The sequence below is a fragment of the Fringilla coelebs genome, assembly GCF_963513975.1.
Source record: "Fringilla coelebs genome assembly, chromosome: 2".
NCBI classification, from domain to species: domain Eukaryota; kingdom Metazoa; phylum Chordata; class Aves; order Passeriformes; family Fringillidae; genus Fringilla; species Fringilla coelebs.
Window position 1 is genome coordinate 89,461,255 of NC_140029.1, and position 25,421 is coordinate 89,486,675.

At 50.1% G+C, this 25,421-nt stretch overlaps 2 protein-coding genes across 2 annotated transcripts; one reads left to right on the forward strand and one right to left on the reverse strand.

Moving 5' to 3' along the window:
• Positions 1 to 1,722: 1,722 nt before the first annotated feature.
• LOC311151136 (solute carrier family 25 member 33-like) lies at positions 1,723 to 10,433 on the forward strand. The gene is made up of 7 exons (XM_084201346.1): positions 1,723 to 1,811; positions 6,073 to 6,249; positions 6,770 to 6,847; positions 7,149 to 7,249; positions 7,844 to 7,910; positions 8,104 to 8,387; positions 8,489 to 10,433. The coding sequence occupies exons 1-7, from the start codon at positions 1,771 to 1,773 to the stop codon at positions 8,686 to 8,688; spliced, it is 948 nt and encodes a 315-aa protein (XP_084057472.1). The 5' UTR covers positions 1,723 to 1,770; the 3' UTR covers positions 8,689 to 10,433.
• Positions 10,434 to 10,505: 72 nt separating this feature from the next.
• Positions 10,506 to 25,212, reverse strand: CLSTN3 (calsyntenin 3). The gene is made up of 18 exons (XM_084226760.1): positions 25,099 to 25,212; positions 22,281 to 22,403; positions 21,128 to 21,323; positions 20,447 to 20,655; positions 19,991 to 20,140; positions 19,177 to 19,362; positions 18,319 to 18,588; positions 17,921 to 18,033; positions 17,679 to 17,841; positions 16,568 to 16,624; positions 15,628 to 15,785; positions 15,297 to 15,445; positions 14,600 to 14,826; positions 13,349 to 13,519; positions 12,617 to 12,762; positions 12,359 to 12,494; positions 10,773 to 10,990; positions 10,506 to 10,690 (listed from the first exon to the last, which is right to left on the reverse strand). The coding sequence occupies exons 1-18, from the start codon at positions 25,181 to 25,183 to the stop codon at positions 10,520 to 10,522; spliced, it is 2,928 nt and encodes a 975-aa protein (XP_084082886.1). The 5' UTR covers positions 25,184 to 25,212; the 3' UTR covers positions 10,506 to 10,519.
• Between the last annotated feature and the right edge of the window lie 209 nt (positions 25,213 to 25,421).

Here is a 25,421-nt window from a genome sequence, read left to right on the forward strand (position 1 = left end):
CCAACAGTGATTTCAGTAGATCCAGTTTCCCATATCTCCTAATGTGCTTCTTAGACTGTCAGATAAAACAGAGTAAAAATCCTACTGAAATCAAAAATTTAATATCTATTGTTACTTCCTTGACCACAAGGACAAGTCTGCCATGAAAGATTGGTTTAACTTGATCTCTTCTATTTGCAAATGGAAAATGTGAGTTGCCTACATAATATTTATTTGTTCCAGTGTCATGGGGGAAGGCAGTAAAATGATGCTGGCTGACCAGTAATTAATCAAATTTTCTTTTTTTCAATGGCCAATATATTTGGCCTTTTCCAAATATATTCTTCCGAACCTCTCCACTGCCTAGATATCTCAAAGATAATGGCCCACCAGTTCTCCAGTTCTCATCATAGCATGAAGTTCATCAGCCCTAACTGGTCTGAAAACCTTGACTTTGCCTAAGTGCTTAGAAATCTAGAATGACTTTTTCCCCACTTGCAACTAGTGCTATTTAAGATATTCACCTGGCCACCACCACAGTAAAGATGAGTGAAAAATGCTTGGAGCTTCTAGGTATCTTTGGCCAGTTTCCAATTTCACTGACCAGAAAGCCAGTATTTTTACTGGTCATTCTCTCATTGCCCAGGTAGTGCCCAGGTACTATTGATGAGCTGATAGCTCTGCTCTTTTCCACCGCAGATAAGGTACTCATTTCCTTTTCAAAGTGTCTTTGTACTCAATTGGACTCAGTTGCCATGTCTCCCTTAATTCCTTCTCCTCCAGACTAAAAGCTGCACATTTTTTCAATCCTTCTGTTTGAGCGGCCAAGGTAGTTATTCCCCTCTGTGGGTTCACTTCCTACATTTGTCTGTGTTGTAGCAGCACTGTACCCAAACTGGACGCTCAGTCAGTCCTGTGTCACTCAGTGCTGTGAGTGAAGTCACAGCAGTACAGAGCTGTTCTGACAGCTCGTTTCATCTGACCCACAGGCTATCCTCCTAAACCCATGAACTGATCTGATGTGTGCCTCTTTGGCAACAGCATCATGTTGATGTACATTCTGCTTTTTTTAAGGATGATGATATTCAATGAACTCCGATGCACTCTGAAACTGTGCATTTGAAAAAGCAACAAAGGATCTTTTGCCCATGAATATTCTGTGTCTTTCTCACACTGATCCTCTGAACTTCAAAGTCATGGATGGGTCTAATTTATTGAGAGGATTGGGGGGGTTTTGTGGAGAGCATTGGCCCGTTTTTATATCAACCCAAACATCCGAAGAAGCATTTCTGTATTTATATCACATTCTGTACAGCTGTGACTTCACTCACAGCACTGAGTGATTTAGGACTGACTAAGTGTCCAGTTTGGGTACAGTGCTGCTACAACACAGACCAATGTAGGAAGTGAATCCGCAGAGGGGAATAACTTATGGGTCCCATGAGCGGGAATGAGCGTCAGGAACCACTTGGCTCTGCTCTTGGACCCATCGCTTTCCAGTGGTGAAAAAACATCCCTTTGCCTTGGTCCCCCTACGTGCAAAACAAAGAAGAGTTTGTATAAGTTTGGGGGACGGTTTGGAGGTTTGGGGGTGGTTGTTCGTTTGTTTTTAATGGAGAGCCTTGAGTGGCCGGGCCGAAGGAGCTGTGTGAACTATCACCCGTACATCTGCACGGAGGAACCCTCGCTCCCCTCGCGGTGCCCCGCCCGCCCCTCCTGCTGCCGCCGCCCGGGCGCCTCCTTCTGCGGCGGCGCCGGCCCGGGCCGGGGCCGGGCGGCAGCGGCGGGGCCATGTCGCAGCACAGCACGCTGCTCCACCTGCTCGCGGGAGGGTGAGTGCCCCGGGAGGCGCCCGGGGGCAGGAGGGCGCCCGGGGGCGGGATTCGGGCCGCGGGTCCAGCAGCAGCCCCCGCCGGGGAGCCGGGGCAGAGCAGCCCCCGCCGGGGCAGGGCAGCCCCCCTCGGAGCAGGGCAGCCCCCGCCGGGACAATGCAGCCCCCGTCGGAGCAAGGCAGCCCCCGGCGGCTCCGCCGTGCTGGCCCGCGCGGTCGCGGCTGTGCCGGTCCCGATCGCGGCTCGGCAGCGCGGAGCAGCCCCGCAGCGCCGCGGGGAATGCCTGGCTCCGCGGCTCGGGAAGGCGGAGAGCCTCCCCGTGGGACGCGGAGTTTGGTCCGTCCGGAGCTTGCGGGGGATGCGGGGCAAGGGAAGCTGGGTGCTGAACTAGAGCGCCACGAGGCCTTTTCAGCGGGGCATCCATGTGTTCGGGAGGGCGCCCAGCTCTCTCCATCAGCGCATGGCTGAGATTCCTGTGTCACTTTTCTGGCTTTAAATAGTGCGGCTGATTCTGGAGAGCCAGGTGTTTGGATCCCAGCCGTGCCCTTCTGCATTAGAAGCGTGCCCCTGAACAAGTAATTTGTCCCGTGGCGTTACCCCCTTCCTCGCTTTAAAGTCTCGAAACAATGAGCTTCAAGTTCATGGTGCCCTAAAGCAGAAAATAATGTGGTCCTCCGGACTTTGCTGAGTAACTGCAGAAGTCCTGCTTAGGGATCCACTTGCTCCTTTTCCAAATCCCACCAACCTGCTGGAGTCTGTGTGACAGTGAGGCCTGTGATACAGCATGTACAATAAGGCACATAATTTAATTGCTTTTAATTAGTAGATTTCCAGTTTCCTGCAGCTAATCCAGTTCTTGTGCTGTCAGTCTTTGCATATGTGCACCTGTCCTCGTCTGTTCCCATTGTTATTTTGTATATATTATTGTCTTTTATTAATTTATCCTTTGAACTATATATTCATTGCATCTTAGACTTTCTTAATACATTTATCTTTCTTAGCTTTCTTCTTAAGCTTTTCTTCATCTTTTTCCACCCTGGTTCCCGAAAAACTGAGAGTTTGGCTTGTGACAAGGATGTCACTACTGGGAACTTTGTCAGTCTGTATCTTGTCCTCATCCGTTAAGCAATACTCCCGAATTACAGCTAATTAAAACCCCGGGGCTAATAACATGAGTTAGAGATGAATGAGAAGTTCAGTTTATTGCTGCACTATATTTAATGTTACTGGTTTGTGTAATGAAACAAAACAGGGTCTCATTCATGAAGGAGCAGTTCTCCACTTTATCTTACAGTATAAGAACCAGGGAGCAGCCAAAGAAACTCCTGAGAGGTTTGTTCAGAACTAATGCAAGAACACAGTTCTTCCCACAGTGTGCAGTTAAACTGTGGGACTCCTGGCAACAGGATGGTAGAAGGTGAAGGCTTCTTATGTGCCCTAGAAGCATTTTAAAAAGATGAATGAAAAAGAATGTGTTGAAGGCTACTAAAAGCAAGGCAACATTTTTGGCCGAGGAAATCCCTAAACTGAAAATTGTGGGAAGCTGGGAGAGTATTCTGGAGGTATTTCTCCTACTCTTCTGTAGGTGACCTTTATTTTTCTGTGTCCTAGGCAGAAACCTGGTTTAACTGCAGCTTTGTCTGATCCAGCATTGCTGTTCTTAAATGAAGATCTTCAAGCCATCTTAATTTTTGGCTAGCCTGAGTAAGAGCTAACATGAATTACCAGTAAACCTTGTCACCTCTGTGCATGTGCTTATACACTATTTAGATTACTTAAAAAATGTTAGCAGTGTCTTTTGTATTTCTCAACTAATCCTCTTTTTCTGTCGCCTCAAACTTGTTGGTTTTCCCTTTAAAACATGAAAGCAAGATCTAGAGGCAAGTACCATTTTCTGAGGTAAAATTACCCGCCTTCTTCAATTAGCACTTTTTGCTGCGGCTTTCCTCTGAGAGTACATGTTGTACTCATTTTCACTGCTGCTCTTCATCCTATTTTGCAGGAATTGCTTTAGTTCCTGCTTCTAGAGTAATGACACATAATTTTCCATTTCTCCTGAAACAGACGAGTTTTGCAGACCTATGTCTTCCATAGAGTGTAAGCAGCTGTATCATCATGTAATTCATTGTAATACATCACAGTTGAGATTTCTTCTAGTTTTGAACAACTGGTACACCTCATTTCCTTAGCTTTAATTAATGGATGTTCTTTTTTCCTCTTTAGCCTTGCCATTGAGGCACAGTGGCTCATAGCGGCCCTTCACCTCACACTCTTTCTGCTGATTAAATGGCCACTATGCTAAGGAGTAACAATTTCTTTAATTGTTATTATTTCTTTTATAATACTTTTTTATTATCTGTATGTATCAGTAGCTTCAGGAAGATGACCTCAGGAAACTTTTATGTATACTGGAGGTGTGTGTTCAAACTCAGATCCTGACCATTGCAGGTGGGGACTTGTCGAAGAAATTAAATATTAAGAGAGGGCTACATAAACTTTTGCTTCCTTATGCACTATTAGAGAGAAGAATTATTAGTATACCAAGCAATTGCTTTTCTCAATGTTTTCCTGATGTATTGTTTGCTCAGCTTTTAGATAAAGGGTTGAAACTGCCCTATTCAGACCTTTTAGACCTTGATCTGTCACCACTGTACTCAATCTTTTCCTGAACTGGAAACTGTACTTCTGGTCAAAGAAACAACAGGCATGTAAGTCTGGAGCCTGTATAAGACAAATTAATGGAATCTAAGGTAAAGAACAGGACTGTTGGACCCCTGAGTGAATATGGTCTGTGTGGGAAGAATCAACGTGGCCTTTGTGGAAGCAGACCCTGCCTCATACAGCTCTGGATTGCTGTGTAGGCTGTGTCTTGGAGTCTGTGCTTGGTCAGCTTGTTGACCCAGAGAACCTGAGCCAGGGTGTTCACTGCTTTGCCATGTTCTGTCTTCTGAGCTGGAGCTAAATTCAGGAGTCAGAACGTTGCCAGACTCCCTCATCATATACCTCCTGAGGGAAATTGCTGCTGATGGACTGCTCTGCAAGTCGTCACCACCACTCTGTACATCTGCCAAGGGCTTGACAAAGCCACATGTTATGGAATAGCATAGCTAGTTGCCAGCATCATTAGCTGCATAATCTCCTAGCTGCCATGTCTTCAACTCTTGGATGTGCAGTAGGCATCCAGGCCTCTCTCTCTCTTTTTTTTTTTAACCCCCCTTCCTCTTGGCAATGATAATGAAGCCCTAGGAGCAAAGGCTGTGAGAATACTGTATACGTTGACTGAGCTGTGTAGACTTTGTCAAAATAATTCTTCAGAACTCTTAAGTGTTTGCTATCCTGCACTGTCACAGGTAATTCTGATGATATACCTAATTCTTTTCCCTGATATCTTGTAGTTCTTTGGTTGGCTTTTCTTTCTCTGGAGCAGAGTGAGCTTTTTATTAAGCCTCCATCTCTTTTGAAACAAAGCAACTTTGGCTGTTGCAGATGTGAATAATTGTCCGTTTGTCAAAGCCTCTTGCATGCCTTGCATGAAAATTCATCTCAGAGTGGTCTTTCAGGTACTGAGCATTCTCTAGAAGAGCAGAGTTATCAGTCAAAGGATTTAGAGAGGCAGAAGCTGAGAACCAAATGTGTCAGTTCTGACTTGTCCCTGGGTGGTGGAAAGGGAAAAAGGGGATATGTGTCCTTTCAGCATTCCTGCAGTGTGACGAGAGCCATTGATGGAGAGGGTTCATGAGTTCCAAAAATAGGTTTTGCCTGCTGAAGGTCAGAGTCCTCTTTCATTAAGCGAGCCAGGCTTGGAGAGAGCCTGGCTGTTGGCAGAAACTGCAGATCTTGCTTACAGGGCCTTGCAAATGTGGGTCTGATGTAACTGTGGATTAGAGACACGGGCAGGCTGGGAGGTGGGAGGGTTCTGTGCTGCCGCTCTGTGAGCCGGTGTGGCTGGGTGAAGTGTGGGCCACAGTGCTGGGTGACCTCAGCAGAAGGCTTTGCAGCGAGGGTGGGCACAGAAATGTTTGCTCTGGGGGACTGCTGAGTCCCCACGGACTTGGGACTCTGTCTCAAATAGTGAGTGTGCCAGATGATGTCCCAAGCTGAGCTGTTGGGTTAATCAGTGTCAGAGCAGGAGGTCATGTGTGACACAGGCTGGGGTGCCTAACCTCCTCTCCCAGAGGGGAGAGGCTGTGGACAAGCAGGGTCAGAATTATTGCCCTATTATGGCCCAGAGGTCATTCTTACGCGTGCTGCTGTGCTCTAGATGTGGTGGAACAGCTGGAGCCATCCTGACCTGTCCCCTGGAAGTGGTGAAGACACGTCTGCAGTCATCCCAGATGGCACTGCGGCCTCTGTGCCTCCCAGAGATGCAGCTGCCAGGGATGAGTGTGAGGCTGATGAATCCCACCCCACCATCTCCTGGAGTGCTCAAATTGCTGAGGTGAGTGGGACAGGGCAATGTGCCTGTTAGCACCAGGGAGGTGATGGCTGGGCCATCAGGGAGGGTGTGAGGGGACAGAGAGAAAGAGAGTTGAGCTGAGGCTCTGGAAGCCACAAGTGCTATAGAAAGTTTGATCAGAGCACAGCTACATCTGCTTCTCACTAGTGATCTGTGCTCTGCAAGGCAGCTTAGGGGGCTGGGAGAAATTTCTCAGCTAGTGGTTGGATCCGACCCCCAGGGATGGCATTATCAAGAATAGGATGCAGTGACTAGTGAAAAGTGTCCCTGCCCATGGCAGGGTAGATCTTTAAGGCAATTTCCAACCCAAGGGGTTCCATGATTCTGTGACTGAAGGAGAGAGGAGAAGTGATTGGAGAGAAAATGAGAGCAGGGCAGAAAAAGGATAGCACGGGAGGTGAGGAGAGGGTGCTGCAAGTAATACTGAAGAACGAAGGAGAAGGAGCAGGAGAGTCCCCAGCTTAGTTATTCTGCTGATTTCTCTGTTCGTTTCCTTCTGTAGGGCCATCCTTGAGAAGGAAGGCAAACGGTCCCTGTTCCGAGGTCTGGGTCCAAACCTCGCTGGGGTTGCTCCTTCCCGGTGAGTACTGCTCCATGGCAGGGCCTCATGCTGGACACTTCCTAAGGGACCTGTGTCATAACTGTCACTCCACTTTCTGAAAGCAGTCTGGGCCTTGTGCTCACGGGCCACAGGACCCCTTCACACAGACATCTTCTGGAGCTTCTGATGGTAGTGTTAAGATGATTGCTGGGGGCCAGGTATAAATGATATCTTAGACAGAACTGTGATGGGAGTAAGGAAAGTTGGAGTGAGACTGCACAGTAGTGTCTCTGCTCCTCATAGGGGAGCTGTAACCTCCTCTGTATTTTTTTCCAATCAGGGCTATATATTTTGCTGCCTATTCTGCTACTAAGGAGAGGCTTAATACTGTGCTGGTGCCAGAGTCCAAGGAAGTACACATATTAGCAGCAGCCTGTGCAGGTGAGCCTTTTCTGTCTCAAATCAAAGCCAAGAGGTCCTTCTGTCTGGAAATGCCTATGTGTTTCATTTCTTCTCCATTGCTGCTCTGAAGTTTTCTCCCTCCGCATGTGGAGAAGTGAGTTCTTTGGGTAACCCAAATGTTTTCTCACCCTTCATTCTTCTTAGTCTCATCTCTTGAAGTCTTGTCTTTACCCCTTCAGCTGCTATCATGAGCTCTATTCTGCTGTGAGAGGGAGAAGGCAGCGTGTAATTTAGACCACTCACAGAACCATTTCTCTTGATACATTCCAGTTCTCTAACAAAATCCTCCACTCTTGAAAAATTAGCATTCTGTTTCCTGCCTCTTTGTAACACCCGGGCCTGTAGTAGGGTTTGTTGGAGGCAGAGGAGCTAATTACCACTAGACAAAGGCTGGAATAGGGGAGGAGGAGAATCAAATAGTCTGCCCTAAATATCTCTTCTCAAGGTCATTCTCAAATTGCAAATGCCTGCAGCTTGCCAAGCAGAGCTCTGAGAGCTGATAGATCAGCACCTCTTCACAAACTGTCAGCATGATTCTGGCACTCATGGCTGTCTTCCTCTTCTGTTCCCCAGGCATTAGCTCAGCCACACTCACCAACCCCATCTGGCTAGTGAAAACCAGGATGCAGCTGGAAGCCAGGTAAGGCAAGCCTGCAGAGCCACTCCATGTCACATCAGGATTAGTTTGGGGGTTGGTGGGCAAGAGAGAGTTCTGTGATTTCTCATCAGAACATGGCAGATCATGGGCTGGGCAAGAGGCTTATGGCTATGTTCACAACAGCCCTGTAGGTCGGGGTGCAGTGTGCTGTCCTCACCCTCTCTCTTCTTTCCAGGGTGAAGGGGGAGACGGCCAGCAACGCTCTCCAGTGTGCCATGCACGTGTACCGCACAGAAGGCCTGCGTGGATTTTACCGTGGGATCACTGCCTCCTATGCGGGAGTGTCAGAGACCATCATACACTTTGTCATCTATGAAGCACTGAAAAAAGAGCTGAGAAACAGCCAGCATTCCCATTCCCCATCGCTCGCTCTTCCACCAAACAACAACGATTTCTTCGGACTAATGAGCGCCGCCGCCGTCTCCAAAACATGCGCTACGTGCATTGCGTATCCCCACGGTCAGTGGCTCCACTCTCCGTGCTTCTGCTCCCCTTGGTGGGAGATGCCATGCCTCTAGGATCCATCTGCTAATATGTGCCTTCCCTTCTTGTCTCCCCAGAGGTGATTCGGACGCGGCTGCGAGAGGAGGGCTCCCGGTACCGTTCCTTGGCACAGACTCTGCAGCTGGTGGTCCGTGAAGAGGGACCCTTGGCTTTGTACCGGGGGCTCCTGGCACATCTGGTCCGCCAGATCCCAAACGCAGCCATCATGATGGCCACCTACGAACTCATCGTTCATTTGGCCTCTCCCACCTTGTAAGCCGTAGCGCTTGGCTGAGGCTGCTGTGGAGGTACAGGGACATCGTGGTCCTGAGACCTGGTCTTTTGCAGGGCTCTGAGAGGTGGTGCTTTTGGTCACAGACCAGATCTGCATCATGCGTTCTCAGGACGCAACGACTATTTTGTGCCAAGTTTTTTGCTCCAATGTGCACAGTGTGGCCTTTTTTTTCCCTTCTGGAGACTTGAATTATTCCAGTGCTTCAAGATGTCACGGTACTGGTTTGACAGTTCCTTTTGTAAACTCCCTTGATGAAACAAAGGGTTAGAATTTACTGGGAATGAGACAAAGCAGAAGAGTTTAAGAGTGTCTTACCCCAGCACGTTTACTTCTTTTGGACCCATAACAACCATACATGGGCACAGTTGGACATGAAGACAGGCTAGAGCTGAAACATCTGAGAGAACTGCAGCAAGCAGAGATCTTGTGCTGCAACCTTTGCCCTCAGAGGGGCTCTTCCACTCTCACCTACTGTACTGCCTTCTTGCCCCTAAGGAGGATTTCTCAACCTTGGCTGCCAGCAAATTGCAGAATTTTCCTCTGGGTCCCTCACATGTTGCAGACATTGCCCCAAGATGTGTCAATCAGCTGACAGCCCCTTTTTGTCTTGCAGGGTCTGAAAAACCAGACCAAGTAGATCCAGGGAAGAAGCACAACCTGCTCTGAAGCACTGTCCTAACAACTCGTGCTACTGCTGGGCTCAGAGCCATGCTGTGCTAGTATCTGTTGTATTTCCATCCCCTCCATGCTCAGCAGAAAGAGGAAGATGCCTCCTTCCCCCAGGAGTGCTGGGGCTGTTCTACAAGCTGGAACCCCTGGTATAAAAAATACTCTTATCATACTGATAAAAAAAGCAGATCATGTGAGAAGAGAGATGAAGCTAAGGAGATTTGGCCTGTTTCTGTTGATACACTAAGTGTATGAAAAGAGCCTTATTTATTTTACTGTGTTCAAGAATTCAGTTTGCTGCATGTGCTACATTTGCCTGCGACAGGCTTGAGTCCCTAGCACTAAGTCCTGGGGAAGGCTACATTGTGTTTACAGAGCATTTTGATTCTCAGAAAGGCTCGGGGTAGGGTCATGAGTGATGTGTTTTTCTTGCTTGATCACATATGCTAAAAAATGTAACCCTTCCCCGAGATAAGGTAGTAATTTCAGTAAATTCATGCTCTGGACAAGCTCCAGTTTCACATTAGAGGCTACACTATTCCTTTCCCTGGTTGTAGCGAAAAACTGCAGAAGTCCTGAATGTTTTATTTGAAATCCATTTATTTTAAAATCCACTTTGTTTCCTCATCTTTCTTACCTTCGTTCATTTAGTATTAGGAGTATTGACAGTTTTACAAAGCGACACAAAGCTGCAGTGGTTTGTTGGTTGTTTTTTTTTTGTTTGATTTTTTTTTTTTTTTGCATGAAACGAGAATAAACCTCAAATGACAACATTGAAAAAATATACAATATATATATATAATATCTGGGGAGGGGTTGTGAGGAACCCCACTCTGAGCCCTATGGCTGGCTCTGCCTTTCAGATTTCCATTCTTTCCAACACCTGCATCACAGTTTGAACTGTGCCACCATCACGTGTAAGTGCCCTAACACATGTTTCTGGAGAGCCAGATGGGGGGTCAATAATGTGGGGAGTGTCCACAACGAGAATGGCAGAAGATGGAGGAACATGGGAGGCAGAAATGATCAATGAGGGAGGAGCACATGTGTACACGGTGGGGGAGGAAAGAAGTTGAAAGTAAGACACCTCCTCCTTCCTGCCATATGTTTTGGGGGGATCCACTGGGCGGGTGTTTTAAAGCTCCTAGTAGCGGTGAGAGACGTCACTTTTGCCGATGATGTGCCGGTCATTCATGTCACTGCTGTCCGGGGAGTCGGGTGTCTCCGAGTCCGTGCTGTCGTCATCATCCTCCATGCCCTCGCCAGCTCTGCCCTCCACACTCCCTGCTGCCCTCTCCTGACAGCTCTGGTAGGACTGGGGAGGTGAGACACAGGGTAAGGGGAAGGGTGTGACAAGCCAGCTCCCGCCCAGCCCCGGTGCAGCAGCCACTCCTCACCTCCATGGGGTTGACGATGATGGTGAGGGCCGAGTCGTCCCAGAACATGTCGCTGTCCTTGCCTCCCGTGCTGCTGTGCCCCGACTGAGCAGCCCCGGGGACCTCTTGCCCCATTCCCCGGCGGTGCAGGGAGTGGATGCGCAGGATGCCGAGGATCACCATCAGCGCCAGGAAGCCCACGCACACCACGATGATGACGGTGGCAGCACTGGGGACCACTTTGGAGAAAGAAAGCGAGAAGTTGTGTCTAGAGTCTGTCACAGAAACATGCGTTTCCAACCTGACGTGCAGGAACTGAGATCCTGGGCAGAGCCTGGGTTTTTGGTCTATGCAGGAACACAGCCTGACTTGTCTGTGCCCCTGGGCACAGGCAGCTCCTGTGATGTAGACTCTGTGGAGACTCTGCACATCTTTATCTGCAGAATTTGCCAGAATGTGTTGCACCGCATATATCTGTATCCTGCTCTTGGGAGGACAGCCTCTAAGGGCTTGAGGCTGATTTTCAGAGAGTGTGATTTCTGTGCAAGCAGTAGAGAAAGCAAGAAGCCAAAAGATGCCTTTGTTGCACATGGAGCAGATGTGAATTCTATGATGGACTTCTAATAAGTGCTGTGGCAAAAGCCTGGCTTCTCCACAGGAGAAAATCTGAAATTCATCTAAGACCTTTAGCCCAACTCCTATGTGTTTGTTTTAGACCTGTAGACTGACCCTCAACTCCCCAGAACCACCTTCCCTACAAAATCTATCTAGGCCCTCCAGGAAATTTGTTTTTGGTTCTGTTCAGCAGGGGCAAGTTTGCTGCTGCCATCAAGCAGAGCTGGGGAAGGGAGAGGCAAAGGCTGGCACATGCACAAGCTGCCCCTGCAGTGCCAGCTGCAAGACTGGAACAGCCTGGGATCAGCTACTTTGGAAGCTGCAGCAAAAGCTAGCTCAAAGGTGCCTTGCTTGTTCCCTAGGACAGGGGACCAAAATGTCTGTAACAAGTCCTGGAGCTTTCACAGCCCAGAAGGAATGTATTGGAGTGTGGTCATGCCTGAGGCACAGGGCTAACAGCACAAACAAACATCTAGTCTAGCTTTCAGGCTTCTCTCTTCTCTGTTTTGGGGACAAGAATTCTCCTCTTGTCTGTGTGGTGCCATCGCCTGTATTTTCCTGCCTTGCTGACCACCACCTGCTCCCATTTCTTTCTTTAGAGCAGTGGTAGCTTTTACTCACTTTCCTCTCCTGCTGTTGAAGCTTCTTTCTGAAATTACTTTACACAAGCCCACACAGCACCTTTGCAAGGTGCATGAATGAAGTCAGCTTACAGTTACTCTTTTTAGACCCTCTGAGGTGTAGAATTCAGTCTGCTTCTACATCAAGAAGATAATATCCCACAAGAGGATTGTTGCAGCATGCTCTAAAATACGATCTGACAAAGATTGCAGTCCGCTGGCTAACGACGAGTGGAACAGGACAATATAATGAGAATAATGATAATGGGTGCAGGGAGCCTGAGAGGAATCCTCCCCTATAGGTTCTGCCAGGAGGTCAGAAAATCAGCATCCTGATCTAAAGGAATAAACCCAAAAGATAGTGTTACGTACTTGGGTTGTTGTGGGTGCTTGCCAAACTGTGGCCAGACAGCTCTGCGGGTAAATGATGGCCTCGGTGCACAAACTGCTGGGAGCTCAGAATATGGTTAGGATGAGCAGCTCGGTTCATGTTGTGGAGAACATTCACCTGCAGAAGGACCAGAGTGAGGGACTCAAGGCCGTGTGCATGGCACATTCTATGCACTCCCGAGCACCGTGTCCTCCCCACGCTTGCAGAAGGATCTCTGTGTGCAGCTATCAGTCTCGTACCTCGACAGTGAACTCATTGCTGGAGTAGCGTCCGTTCATCTCGGTGCAGGACAGGTGAAACTTCCTTTCATAGAGGGCAGCGCCGTGGTTGATGTGGTAGGAGACCTGGCGGAGGATCTCCTCGTAAACCGCAATGCTCTCCACGCCTGAGACAAGAAGAGAGGGGTGGGGTGAGAAAGCTCCTGCTCTGAAGTCACCTGGCATCCTAACCCTGCAGGAGCTAGAGGCTACAGAGGGATCCAAGGCAATGCTGAGTTTGTTAATTTTGGGAAGGGCTCAGAGATGGAACTGGCTGAGGAGGACCTGATGGAATCCCTGCTTGCATGGCTAAAACAAGTGGAAGGGAAGGAAGGATTGAGAGCAACAGCCCTGTTACGTTCTGGAGAGTACAAAAGTGTACCAGTCGACAAGTTGTAGGATATGTTGTCCCTGTCATGTCATGCAAACTGCTACTGACACCTGAGAACACCAAACCCCAAGGAGTAAGTCAGGAGGAGTGATACAAGCCTGAGTGAGAGCTGGCACTATGTCCCAGCACTTTGTGCTAGAGGAAAAGCCACCTCCCCAAGGAAATGGTCTGCGACTTCCAAAAGCCAGGAGTTGAAGAAATGGTGACATCTCAGTGTCACAGAGTACACCAACACATCCTAAGGGCAAGTGCTTCTCCCAGTGATGCCTGACAGTCGGTGAGAGAGCCATAACTAGACAGCTGTGACCACGGAGAGGACGTACCTGTGATGGTCAGGTAGGCAGAGGTGTTAACGAGCTCCAGGCCCCGCTGCTGCAGCAGTGCCCCATCCAGGAGCAGGTACTCCCTCTCTGGGTCCAGGTCATCTCCTACCAATGAGATCTCGCAGCCATCCAGGTTGTGCACGATCTCATCTGACATTCGTGTGTCTGTCACTGAGATGCAAACAGAAAGGAGATATGGCCAGAGAGCCAGACAACCATCAGAGAAGGAAGGAGTTACTCACAGGGGGACCTGCTTACCTAAGAGTGCTCACATCATATGTAATTACTTCTCCCTCTCCACCTAGCACTGACCTTAAGTAAAATCACTGTCAGTCTAATTACTTGTTTCAGGATGGTTCTAATGACATTATCTATGCACATAATGAAGTCACTTTATTTTGGAACAACATACTATTATCAGTCTGGTTCATGATAACGCATCTTGGCTATAAGGACTTTGTTGACAATGACAGTGTGCAAATTAGGAACAACACTCACACATTCCCGGGCCCTGCACGCTTTTGAAAGCTTTTCCCTGTCTCACACTGTTGGTTACCATGGTTGAGATCTTATCTTCTTTAAAATGGCAACCACATTCAATAACTAACTGCTTTCAGCAGGATTGAGAACAATCTGCTCTCAAGTCAAGGAACTCATCATTGTATGAGGAAAGGCAAAGCTTCTAAACAGAAAAGTAGGAGCAAAAAATCCTATTACCAGAAGAGATATGAGAGAAGTGAATGGACACAGAGCACAGACTGCAGAGAAATTATCTGAGCATGATGGAAAGAAATTGAAGGACAGGATACTGTAGGGTGTGAGGAAACTGACTGGGAATTCACAGGAAAAAATGAGGCAGGAAGAGAAGGAAGGGAGCAAGAAGTAAGAAAGAAAGCAGGAGAGAAGGAAGTAGGATGAGACTAAGTGCATGCAGGAGTAGAGAGAGTAACAGGCAGGACATCCATCCAGCACTGGATTCAATAAAGGGAAATGTAGGTAAAATGTGAAAAGGATTAGGAATGAGCAGCCTGGGAAAGAATTAGGAGAGAGTGAGGCAAAGGAATTGAGTGGATAGAAAAAGTACAGGGAGGAGCAGAAAAGGATAAGAGCCGATTAGCCTACATATTGACAGACAATGTGCCTTGCTTCTAAATTTGTAAACTCTCGCTTTCGGGTGTAATTACAGGAGCTCTACTTCCTCTGCAGGACCACAACTCTTGTCTCTTACACCTTGCCCTGTGCCCCACTCACCAGTACCGTGCCAGTTCTCATCCTTCTTGGCCTCCACCTGGTGAGAAATAGAGCAGGTGATCTGGAGGTTGGGGAACAGGGGAATTCCTTCCGGAGCCTCAAAGTCTGATGCAGGATGAGCAAAGTGGGCATTGCCACTCAGCAGGATCTGGGGGGCATCAGGCTGGAGCACCACAACATAGCCTTCCACGTCAGGAATGGAGACACAGGACTCCTCACTGAAACACCTGAAGGAGAGCAGGTGAAAACATCAGTTGCCCCAAGCTTCCAACAACAACATTATAAAAGACCATCTCCTGCCTATCACTTCCAGGGAAGGGAATATCCTTTTTCCAGCAGTCATCCTACAGCTTCCCTACAGCCTGCTGAGCAAGGCAGGGACATGTCACAGGAGTGACACCAATGGGATCTGGTGACTTGGTCACATCGACAAACAGAGAAAATGAAAACCAGTCCGCATGCCTGGAACACTGCGAGTGGAGGCAGAAGGTCCGCATAGGGACTAGGAACCAGTACTACAGTATCCATTTGGATACTGGATAACTGATCATTTATTTTCGGGAAGATTTTTACCCATTTTGAGGCCATCTTAAAATACAATTATTTTAAAATAAAAAGTGAGTCAGTGTAACTTTAGAAAAAAAGAGAGGCAGCCCTCTTGCTGAACTGAGCCAGAGGTGCTGGTTTGCCCACTCACTTGACAGCAGTGGTGAGCCGGAGTGGTCGGACCCCAGGGGTAGCAAAGCGCAGTGAATTCATGTAAGCCACGTGCTGGATCGCGTGGTTGAAGGTTTCCACATCATCACCCTCCAAGGTGAGCAGGGACTGAGAGGGGTTCACATGAACCTAGAGGTGGAAGAAAAGAAAATGCTCATGGCTCCTTGGCAAATGACAGGAATCCAGGCTGAGAGAGACACATAGGAGAAAGGTGGGGAGCTGCCTGAGGTGGGGGAGCAGGCAAAGTCCTGGGAAGCAAGGCTGGGGAGGAGAGTGGAGGAGACCCATGCAAGCTGGGCAGATGGGCATACCTTCATCCCTTTGCCCAGACTGTCGAAGTCACTGTAATCAAGCCCCTCACGGCAGGCATACAGGCATTCAATAACCTCCCGGCTCTCCAAGCTACCAGGGCGCACAGTGAAGCCAGCCAAGTAACCATGGAAGTAGTGGTGGATCGACAGAGGATCTCCTGAGGGAAACATGGCAGGTGGAGGGTGTGAGAGACATGGCAGGGAAGAGAGCAAAACCACAGAAGCAACAGTGTGAGGGCCATGCAGAGGTAAGGGACATAGAGGGATACAGAGGGGGGCATGAGGCAAGGAAAAGCCCAGACAACAAAAGCAACGATGTGAGGGACGTAAGACGTTAAGGGAGGTAGAGATGGACAGAGGATTGAACAGGATATGGAAAAGCAAAGACAACAAGAAGACAGGGGATGCTGAAGAAAGAAGATGAAAATCTTTGAAATTCCAGATGGGGGAAAGTGAGAAAAACAGACCAACAAAAAGACAAGGACAGCGAACGGTGGGTAGCATAGAGAAGTTTCCGTCAAACTGCTGAATGCCAGATGGAAACAATTTCTTGTCCCCTTCTCACTCTGCTTCCTGTGAGGGCTTGTAAAAGAAACTACACATTCCACAGATAGTTAGGGATGAGGTGACATCTCTTGATGTCTCTAATGGCTATTGTGCTCTTCAGAGACCAGCTTTAATGATCAGGCATGAGTACTCTTTATCCACACAAAAAGCATACTCCAACTCTCAAAGCAGGCTGCAGTCCTCCCATCAGCCTTTTCATGCTCCACAGGTACCAAGGTGTCAAGGACCAATCTGCCAAATAAGGGGTTCCTCCCACGGTGGAGGGAGGTGGCAGGACAGGACTGGGGAAGCTGTATGAGGAAGGCACCATGCAAGAAGTGATAGTCATGCACAGTCAAGAGAGGAAGAGATCCATCTTCTTTCTTTTCCCTACCTTGCACAGAATCAGTGGCGTTCTCGCTTCCTCTGGTTTTCTCTTTGGTTTTCTCCTCTGCAAAAGCAGAACATCTGGATGAGCAATAAGGCATTGGAAGATAGTGGCTACAGGGTCAGGCAAGTATCTCTACAAGGGGCTGTACTGGCCAGTCCCCAGGAGCAGCTCTGTGCCAAGCAGCGCACCCTTCAGCCCTAGAGGCAGCACATCACAGATGGCAGAGGGCAGAGCTCCTCTCATGAGGCTGATGGTGACACCGTAGGACGAGTAACTGACTTAAGGGATAAACTACAGTGTTTTCAGTTTTTCAATCCTTTCCCAGTGTTATCTATTCTGGGAATTAGCCATGCTCACAACCAGCTATGTTCTCAACATCCCTCAGAGACACAGATAGCTCCAGGAGAGGGTCACAAGCTGATCAATATTGGTTGTCTGCAAAATGCCAGTCAAGAGAGAACAGAGCTGTGGGAAGATCCCTGACCTCAGAGAAGCAGCAGTACAGCAAAGATTTGACCTTGCTGGAAACTTCTGCTGGGGTGAAGGCAAGCAGTAGTAAAATTCTTTTAGTTCTGTCCTGCTTCAATCTGGCAGGAGAACTGAAGGATCTGAGAAATGCAGCCTTGCACCTCCACAGAACAGGTTTTAATCTAGTAGTGGCCTAACTTTGTTCCTAACTTGATTTCTGTCTTTCAACCCAATCCCCGTACAGAAGGATTTATGACTTTTTCATATAGACCCTCAAGACAGAGAAATCCCCATCAACACAATCAGCAGCATGAATAGGACTGCCTGGTGAAAATACTGATAGAAATGCCAGTGCCTGAATGAGGTACAGAGTTTCAACTCTCCTCTGCCTGAAAGTTGGTTATCCATTACATATTCTACAGTTGCTGTCCAGGAAGCAACACTTTCCCCTGAGCTGTTACTACCTTGGTCCACGAGGAAGGAGGAGCCACGCTAGCTCCGCTAGCTCCGGCGCCAAGGAGGCAAGCTGACTTCAGCGTGGTTGGCATCATTTAGTACTGGGTGCTGTTCCTCTCACCTCTCCTGGCTCTCCCTCCACCCCTTTTCCCCGCACGGGAAGAGCACGGCGTGGGGAGCGGGCACTCACCGGCCCAGCAGGCGCCGATGACGAGGGACGGCTCGGGCCGCGGCGGGTGGATGAGGCCGTTGTCATGGATCAGGGCGGGGTCGTAGGAGACGCCATCCACGTACAGCGTCACCGTGGGGAACTCCAGGTTGAGGGCGTAGTGGTGCCACTCGTCGTCACAGACCTGCGGCAGGCAGCGGAGCACGGCATCGGCAAAGGGCGGGAGCAGAAGGGACGCGGGGAGGATGCAAAGCCTTCCTCACCTGCTCAAGCTTCCAGAGGAATTTCACCGGCCTCGCGCTCTCCAGCAACGGCCAGTAGAGGAAAGAAATCCGGCAGCCGTGCACAGCCAGAGAGTAGTGAGAGTACCCATCCTCTGCCAGGGACAAGCACAGGGATTACTGTCACACCCCAAGCAGTGCCACTAGCCAGAACCCAGACGCCCAGGCTGCCATGCGTGACCGGCACTCAGCGCCGTGTGCTCAAAGGAGGCTTGAGCGCTCCGAGGAAAAGGGACACCTAAAGAAGCTGTGTTCCCAAGGAGGAACCTCTGCCCCAGTCCTGCTTTGGAACACCAGAGACTCACCCCTGCAGGGACAAGCCCTCCTAAGGAGCTAAGAGGCGGCGGGCAGAAGTGACACCGCCCCGGGAGAAGTCTCACCGCTCTGCACTGTGCTGCAGATCACCGTCTCCTCCTCCCGCCTGCCTTTGCTGGGCACCACGCCATGCTTCATCCACAGGGACAAGGTGAAGTGGTCACTCAGCCCCTCGTGGCCATTCGGCCCGCTCACCACAGGCACCTGGGCAGCCTGGCTGCCATTGAACCAGTAGATGAGGCTGCTGTCCTGGCTGTAGTGCACCGAGAGCCGCGCCGTCCAGTTTGCTGTGGGGCTAGGCACTGGCAGCAGGTCAATCTCTCCTGAGGCAGCACCTACCAAGAAGGGAGGGAGTCAGGAACGTTGGCACGGGAGAATAAGGAGCCTGAGAACTGGGGATCAGATGAAGTGGGCACTGGAAGCCTGACTGTAATGTCCCAGTGCACAGGGAGATGAGGAGGTGCCTAAAGGCCTTCTCCTGTCTGGAGAAGAACGGTGACTTTCTGTTCAGTGTTGGGGGAAGTCCCACAGACTCTGCATAGTGGGACAATGCACAGAAATCTTTGGATTCCCAGCAAGGAAAGCACAGGTAGTCCCTTATAAAACTAAAAGTTGTGGAAGTGTTCAGGGCCAGGTTGGATGAGACTCTGAGCAACCTGGCCTAGTGCAAGGTGTCCCTGTCCCTGGCACAGATGTTGGAACTAGAGGATCTTTAAGAGGATCCTTCCAGTCCAAACCGTTCCACAATTCCATGAGATATGGGCAAGAACACCCATTGCCCCTCAGTGCAACCCACAAGTTCGGCGTCCTCCCACCCCAGTGACCACAGCAGACGTGAGGAACGTGTTCCCCAGCACCTCTGCTGTGTGAGGGGCAGGGTGCTGTGCCACAGCCTCCCTCAGCCCAGGAAAGAACCAATTCACCACAGAGTTTGCGCAGGGACTTCTCGGAGTAGTTGTCCCGGTCGCAGCCCTTGGCCACGTGGTTTGTCTGCAGCTCCACCGTGGCCTGGATGTTCCACAGCGGCTCATCACAGGTCTCCAGGTGAATGGTGGGGAAGAGTGCCAGGCTGCCTGCACCAGGGGTGTACTCAATCCTCTTGTTCCAGCCTAATGGAAAGGAGTGAAAGGGAGGGATTAGGATCTGCCAAGGACACGGGGCCAGAACAGCTGGCATACACACAAGTGGCATCTATGGATTAGTCCAAATTTTTGGCCCTTTCCACATTGGAAACACAGCTTTATGCAGCTGGCATCAATGCATGGGAAGATTTCCTGGAATCACAGAGCCCAAGCTCCCAGCTTCCACAGCTAATACTGGTGTGTCATCCCTCTGTGGTTGGTCAGCCTCTCTTATCAGGCAGAGCAGGTATTTAGCTGCGTTGATTTCCCCTTAATTCTAACAGACTAAGGTGAACCTGCAGGAACATACCACCACTGGAAAAGACAAATATCTTCCAGAGCAGCAGCCCCAAAAACAATCTTTGCTGAATACAGTCTATGAGCCTTATCAAACACACGGCAGCTCACAGTAATCCAAGGAATGATTTTCCAGTGGCTTTGCAACAGACTTAGACATCTACTGTGTCCCCTGATGGAGATGGGCTAGTGCCAGAACTGAACCATATATATATGGGCACACAAATTTGTGTATTCACAAACATTCGTGATGAGCAGGACTGAGTAGTAGCTGAGCAAAAGCAAAGAGAAGAGATAAATGTGTTTGGAGGTTTCATACCCTGCCAGCTGGGCTTGCAGGTGGGTTTCACCTGGATTTCCACTTCGGCATCATCAGAAGCCCTCTTCTTTCCACAGTCATAGGCTGTCACTGTGAATTTGTAGACACGATCTGCACTGTACTGCAGCTTCTCCGTGTTCTCAATGTTCCCTGGTTTGCAAAACAAAGAGATCAAGGTAGAGGACAGGCAGTCTCCTCAAAGATGTTCCTTCTAAAAATCACTCATATCTTTGATCAATGACAAAAACAACCAAAAAAGAGTTGAGTCACTCTGCCCAGTGTCACTTTGTAAAAAGTTATAGCATCCCACAAAATGGATGCTGCTGCTCTCACCAGGACAGATCAGCAGCGCTGGAAAATCTATACAGCACAGCTCTGCCTTCAGATGGGGTTGGCAGAGAAGGAGCAGAGCAGGAGAACGGGAGCGATCTGCCCATGGTGGGTGAGGATCCTTACCATCGTTGTCGATGAGGAAGGGAATATTGGGGGTGAGGATCTCATAGTAGCAGATCTGGCTGTACTGCGGCGAGCAGTCCCCGTCGATGGCCTCCACACGCAAGATGCGGTCATAGAGCTTCCCCTCTGTCACTGCCACGCGGTACAGCTTCTCCACAAAGACCGGGGCAAACTCGTTCACGTCGTTCACTCGGACGTGCACCGTGGCCCTGGTGCAGAGAGACATCAGTAAGAGCTGATGGGCTGATTACGAGCCACGCACCGCCTAAATTTTACAGTAAGTCATTCTTTTTAAGTGCACCACTGTGATTTCCAGCTGTCAAAAGCAAGGACAAGGAAAGACACCTTGATTTCAGAGCAGCAATGCTGTCACACAGGTGCTTGGACAATGGTTTCCAACCACTCAGAGTAAAAGTAATAATAATGCAGTCTGGACCTCCTACCCATATGCAGCAATGTAAAACACCACTTTTAGAAGCTGCTGTCAAACAGCCCTCCTTTCTGTATTCACTCATGTGTCAGTGAACATTTCTCTTTGGGTCTTCTCAGCATGTTGAGTTACAATGTCATGGCTAGAGAAAAATACTTGTGGCTACAGGAAGTGTTTCCACAGCAACTTTCCTTTGCATTTTTGTCACAGATCACATTTTGTAGTGTGCAGCAATGTCTGCATGAACTTACTTGTGTGATTTTTTGGTATTTGCTCCATCAGGTCCCTCTCCACAGTCATAGGCCTGGATGGTAAATGTGTGCTCCTTATGTGCTTCACAATCCACTGGTTCCTTGGCCCGGATCAGCCCCTCTCCTGTAGCTTTGTCCAGGATCACAGCTTCAAAAGGCACCCCTGACCCATGGATCCTGAAGCCACAGATTTCACCTGGTACACACAAAAACAGAGAGGAAGAGAAGAAAGAAAAGGACTGAGGAGACCACATTTCATCCCTTTCTTTCCTTTCCATTATTTTCTTCCTTTCTAACTTACACTTTCCATTCTCCCCCATTATCATCCTTCATTTTGAGCAGTTTTTGGCTCCCTAGGATTTCCTCCCGCTATCCCTTACAGCCATCAATGGTGCAGATTGCCATCTACTGGAGAATACTCCCACGGCAAGGAGTCCTGAGTCCTCAGGAAAGATTGAAGGTTACAAGGCTCAAGCTACATTTATTAGCGCTACACAGTCCTGGGGGAGCACCTTATTTCTCCTCTGCATCCCTCAGGGAGGCAAAACGGGCCATACACTGCAGATAGCCAGAGCATGAAGATCCACGATGTCTCATCCACCCACACACGCAGGATGCGCAGAACACCGCAGGGAACTGCAGATAGGGTCACCTAAACCCTAAAATTCAGCTCACAGGGACCACATATACTCTCCCAAAGCTGAGGAAGAACGTGTGAGGAAACTCCAGGCGTGGCCTAAGCAAGCACTAGGAATAGAACCACTGAGAGCCTGGACTCTCAGTGTTGTTCTGGGGATTTGTGCTCACTGCGAGGGGATGTAGCACTGCCAAGGAAGTGTGCCCTACCAGCTTTCTCCAGGGCTCACAGACTCAGCGCTGTGCATGTGATCTTTGGAAATAGCAGAACTGCGTCAAAAAGTAGCTGGCTCCACCCTCAGTTCCTCTCCCTAAGGAAACAGCTCACAGCATCCTAAATCAAGCTGTGCCCAAATTGCCTCCAGACTTCACCAGGGATCTCCTCCGGAACAAGGCTTGGAGGTGATTGTTTCCTGAAGAGAGGTAGGATCCAGTATAGGGATGAATGTCACTGTGTCCCTGCCTCTCCGAAGTCTGTCCCTGCCTTGCACCCTTGCCAGAGCTGCTCCCCACCTACCTGCGTAGCGCAGCGGGGCATCTTTGTCCAGAGCAAACAGCGGCGGGTTGAGCAGGACGGTGTTGTCATTCTCCATGACGATGCCCTGATACTCGGCTTCAATCCATGGTTTGTGCTTGTTTGCTGGGGCAGATTTGGGGTAAGGGATTGGAGGACAGGAATGTATTAGCCACCAACTGCAGATTCAGTAGGAAAAGAGAAGAATTTCATCCCCTGGCAAGTAACAACCACCCCTCACCACCTTCTTCTCCAGAAATAATGATGTCTAAAATAGGCTGGGAGAAAAAAGTTATCTTTATTTAGTTCTACTCATGGGAGACCTCTTCAGAAACAATGTGTTCCTTCTTGTGTCCTCATTACTATCTTATTAGAAGTAGGTGGAGGGACACCTGGGTGCCCAGAAAAGCTGGAGCAGCTAAAAAAAAAGTGAATTCCAGAGGCGGAAGCAGCCTCATCCTGGAGACAGATTCCAAATACTAAATCCTTTAGCTCAATGAAGCCATAATGGAAGGATCCAGCCTACATCTTCCCTTGGGGTATCCCTAGAGGACAATGCAGCCATTATCAGTTCTGCCTTGCACCCTCTAGATGAAGGCCCAGGACCTACACAGACATGCCCAGGTACACCTTCAGTCAGCCATCCTATGCACATAACAACCTACTCTGAGAGCCCCTTGCTCTTTCCTTCCCCACTCCATGGTGAGCACCATATTCCTTTGGGCCCTCCTTGCTAATCCCGTTGGCTGGAGCCCAGCCAGGCTTGGCATGGAGGCAGCAGCCAGCAGGAGGCTCTGAAAAATGTCACAGGCCCAGAAATAGCAAATTAATCTTTATCACACAGGCTCCGGGGCAGGGAAAGGGAGAAATAAAGGGGTGGGGGGGGGGGGAGGGAAGGGGAGGGGATCGGAGGGGAGAGAGAGAAAAAAAAAAATCATTACAAATTACAAACCCCTCCCCCATGCCCACTCCCTGCCAAATGGGCCTCAGAGATTATATTACATGGCCTAGTTACAACCCCCATTCCCAGATAATCCCCCACTCTCCCACCCCCTGGAGACCAAGATTTATTACAACCCAGCAACACTTTGAGCACAGCATGGCTCAGAGCTGGTGGGCAGTAGGATACAGAGCCATTCCCCCCAAGGGCACTACTTCCAATATGTTGAATCCATCCTCTGCAGCACAGTGTCCTCTGAAAGGCCATACTGGCATGGCCTCGTGTTGGCTCAAAAGGGGCAGCATCCTGTGCAACCAAGCACTTGTGCATTTCGGGGCCAGGGGGGGCTGCCAGGGGTGGCTGGGGGCCAGCAGGCAGGGTGACAGGTCAGCGAGGGGACGTCCCAGCAGGGCAGAGCGGGCAGATCCAGCCTGGAGTGGCAGCGAAGAGCGTGGGTTGGCACTTCTCCACCACCGTATCGATTGAGATTATAAAGCATTGCATAGGAAATCCAGAGCAACATCCATCCTGCTCAGTATGCAGGTGGAATCCTCCCTGTGTGCAAGTGCCCACGTCTCCCCCTGCCCGCCCATTGTCCCCACCGGATTCCATTCTGCTCCGGCTCTATCCATGCGCCACACCACCGAGGTGGGGATCCAGAGCTATAAATGCCAAATGTGCCCTGTTGCTGGGGTAACAAGCTGATGGTACAGAGATAAATCCTTTGCTGCATCCACCTGCAACTTGGGGATCACCAATCTGATTTCTCGGGAAATGAGTTGTTGGAGAATAGAAAAACATTTTAGGAATATTTTTAGGATACAGACTCCTACCAGGATACAGACTCCTACCAGCTTCAAGAAAGCTCCCGTCAATCTAATATAATTTGCCAAAGGTAGGTAGGTGTTTCCGAGTGCAAATTCACAAAGGAGAGGGAGAATCCAGAGGAGCATGAGGGGCCTTTCCTTGCCCCCGAGCCCCATGGAAGCAGAGCGGAACAAATCAATGCCCCTGCCAATGTCAGGGTGCACACAGCTCTGCGGCGCACCCGCCCCGTAGCCCTGACTCTTCCAAGGCACGGAAAGCACCCTAAGGTGTCACATTCCCCGATGAGCCCAGAGTCCCTCAAATGTTTACAGATTTTCCCACCCTGTCAGATTACCAACACGCTGACTGCCCTCAGATGAATCTCTCGGGCTTGTATCTACCAGAAAGCTACACCTTTCTCCATCACTCTGTGTGCTCAAAGAACATCTGCATTCAGAAGGTTACAGCTGTAGCGCTGGGGTGGTTTGGGGGTCTTTCATCCTTATCACACGAAATACATAAAATCAACCTGCATCGTTAACGCATAACAATGCATAAACAGTTCCTATTGACAGATTGTAGATGGATGAACTAGGATTGGAAGATGGAGCTGGGGAATGTGTTTTATGAACTGCAGGGGTCTGTGGAGAAACAACATATTCTCTCTCAGCATGCTAGGGAAGGGATGGCAATCTAAATCCACCCAGTGATAACTAAACAAAAGCAAGACAAGTGGGTGGAAAAGGGGAGAGGGGAGAGCTAGGAGACGAAAGAATGGAGAAAAAAGCGGTGGTAGGATGACAGATGGACAAAGTAGAAAATGGAGATGGGATGGCATGAGAGCGCCCGAAGGGGCAAAGAAAGCCGGGGCCGCCGGGGACCGCGGAGATGCCCCGACAAAAACGTGCCGGGCGAGGGCGGCGGGCAGCGCGGAGCCGCACCGTCACCGCGGGGGCGGATGGACGAGCCGCGGCTGGCGTGTCCCTCCAGAGCCCCTCCGCGGGGGCTCCCGGTGGGTCCCAGCGGAGCGCCCGCCGCCGCCCGGGACCGTGCCCGCGGCGCTCCGCCGCTCACCTTTGTTGGAGGAGCTGCCGGGCAGCGCGGCGCAGAGGCAGAGCAGAGGGAGGAGGACGGCGGCGCGGGGCCGAGGGTCGCCCATCGCGGCGGCGGCGGCGGGTCCCGGCAGGACCCACGCCCTCGCTCCCGCGGCGGCGGCGCGCAGGGACGGCGGCACCTCCGGCAGCGGCTCCGCGCCCCGCCCGGCCCCGCCCCGCACTGCAGCATGACGTCACGGGCGGCGGGGGGCGCAGCCAATGCGCGCGGCCGCCGCGCCAGGTGCCGCGGGACGGGGATGCGGGATGGGGATGCGGGATGCGGGATGCGGGATGCGGGATCGG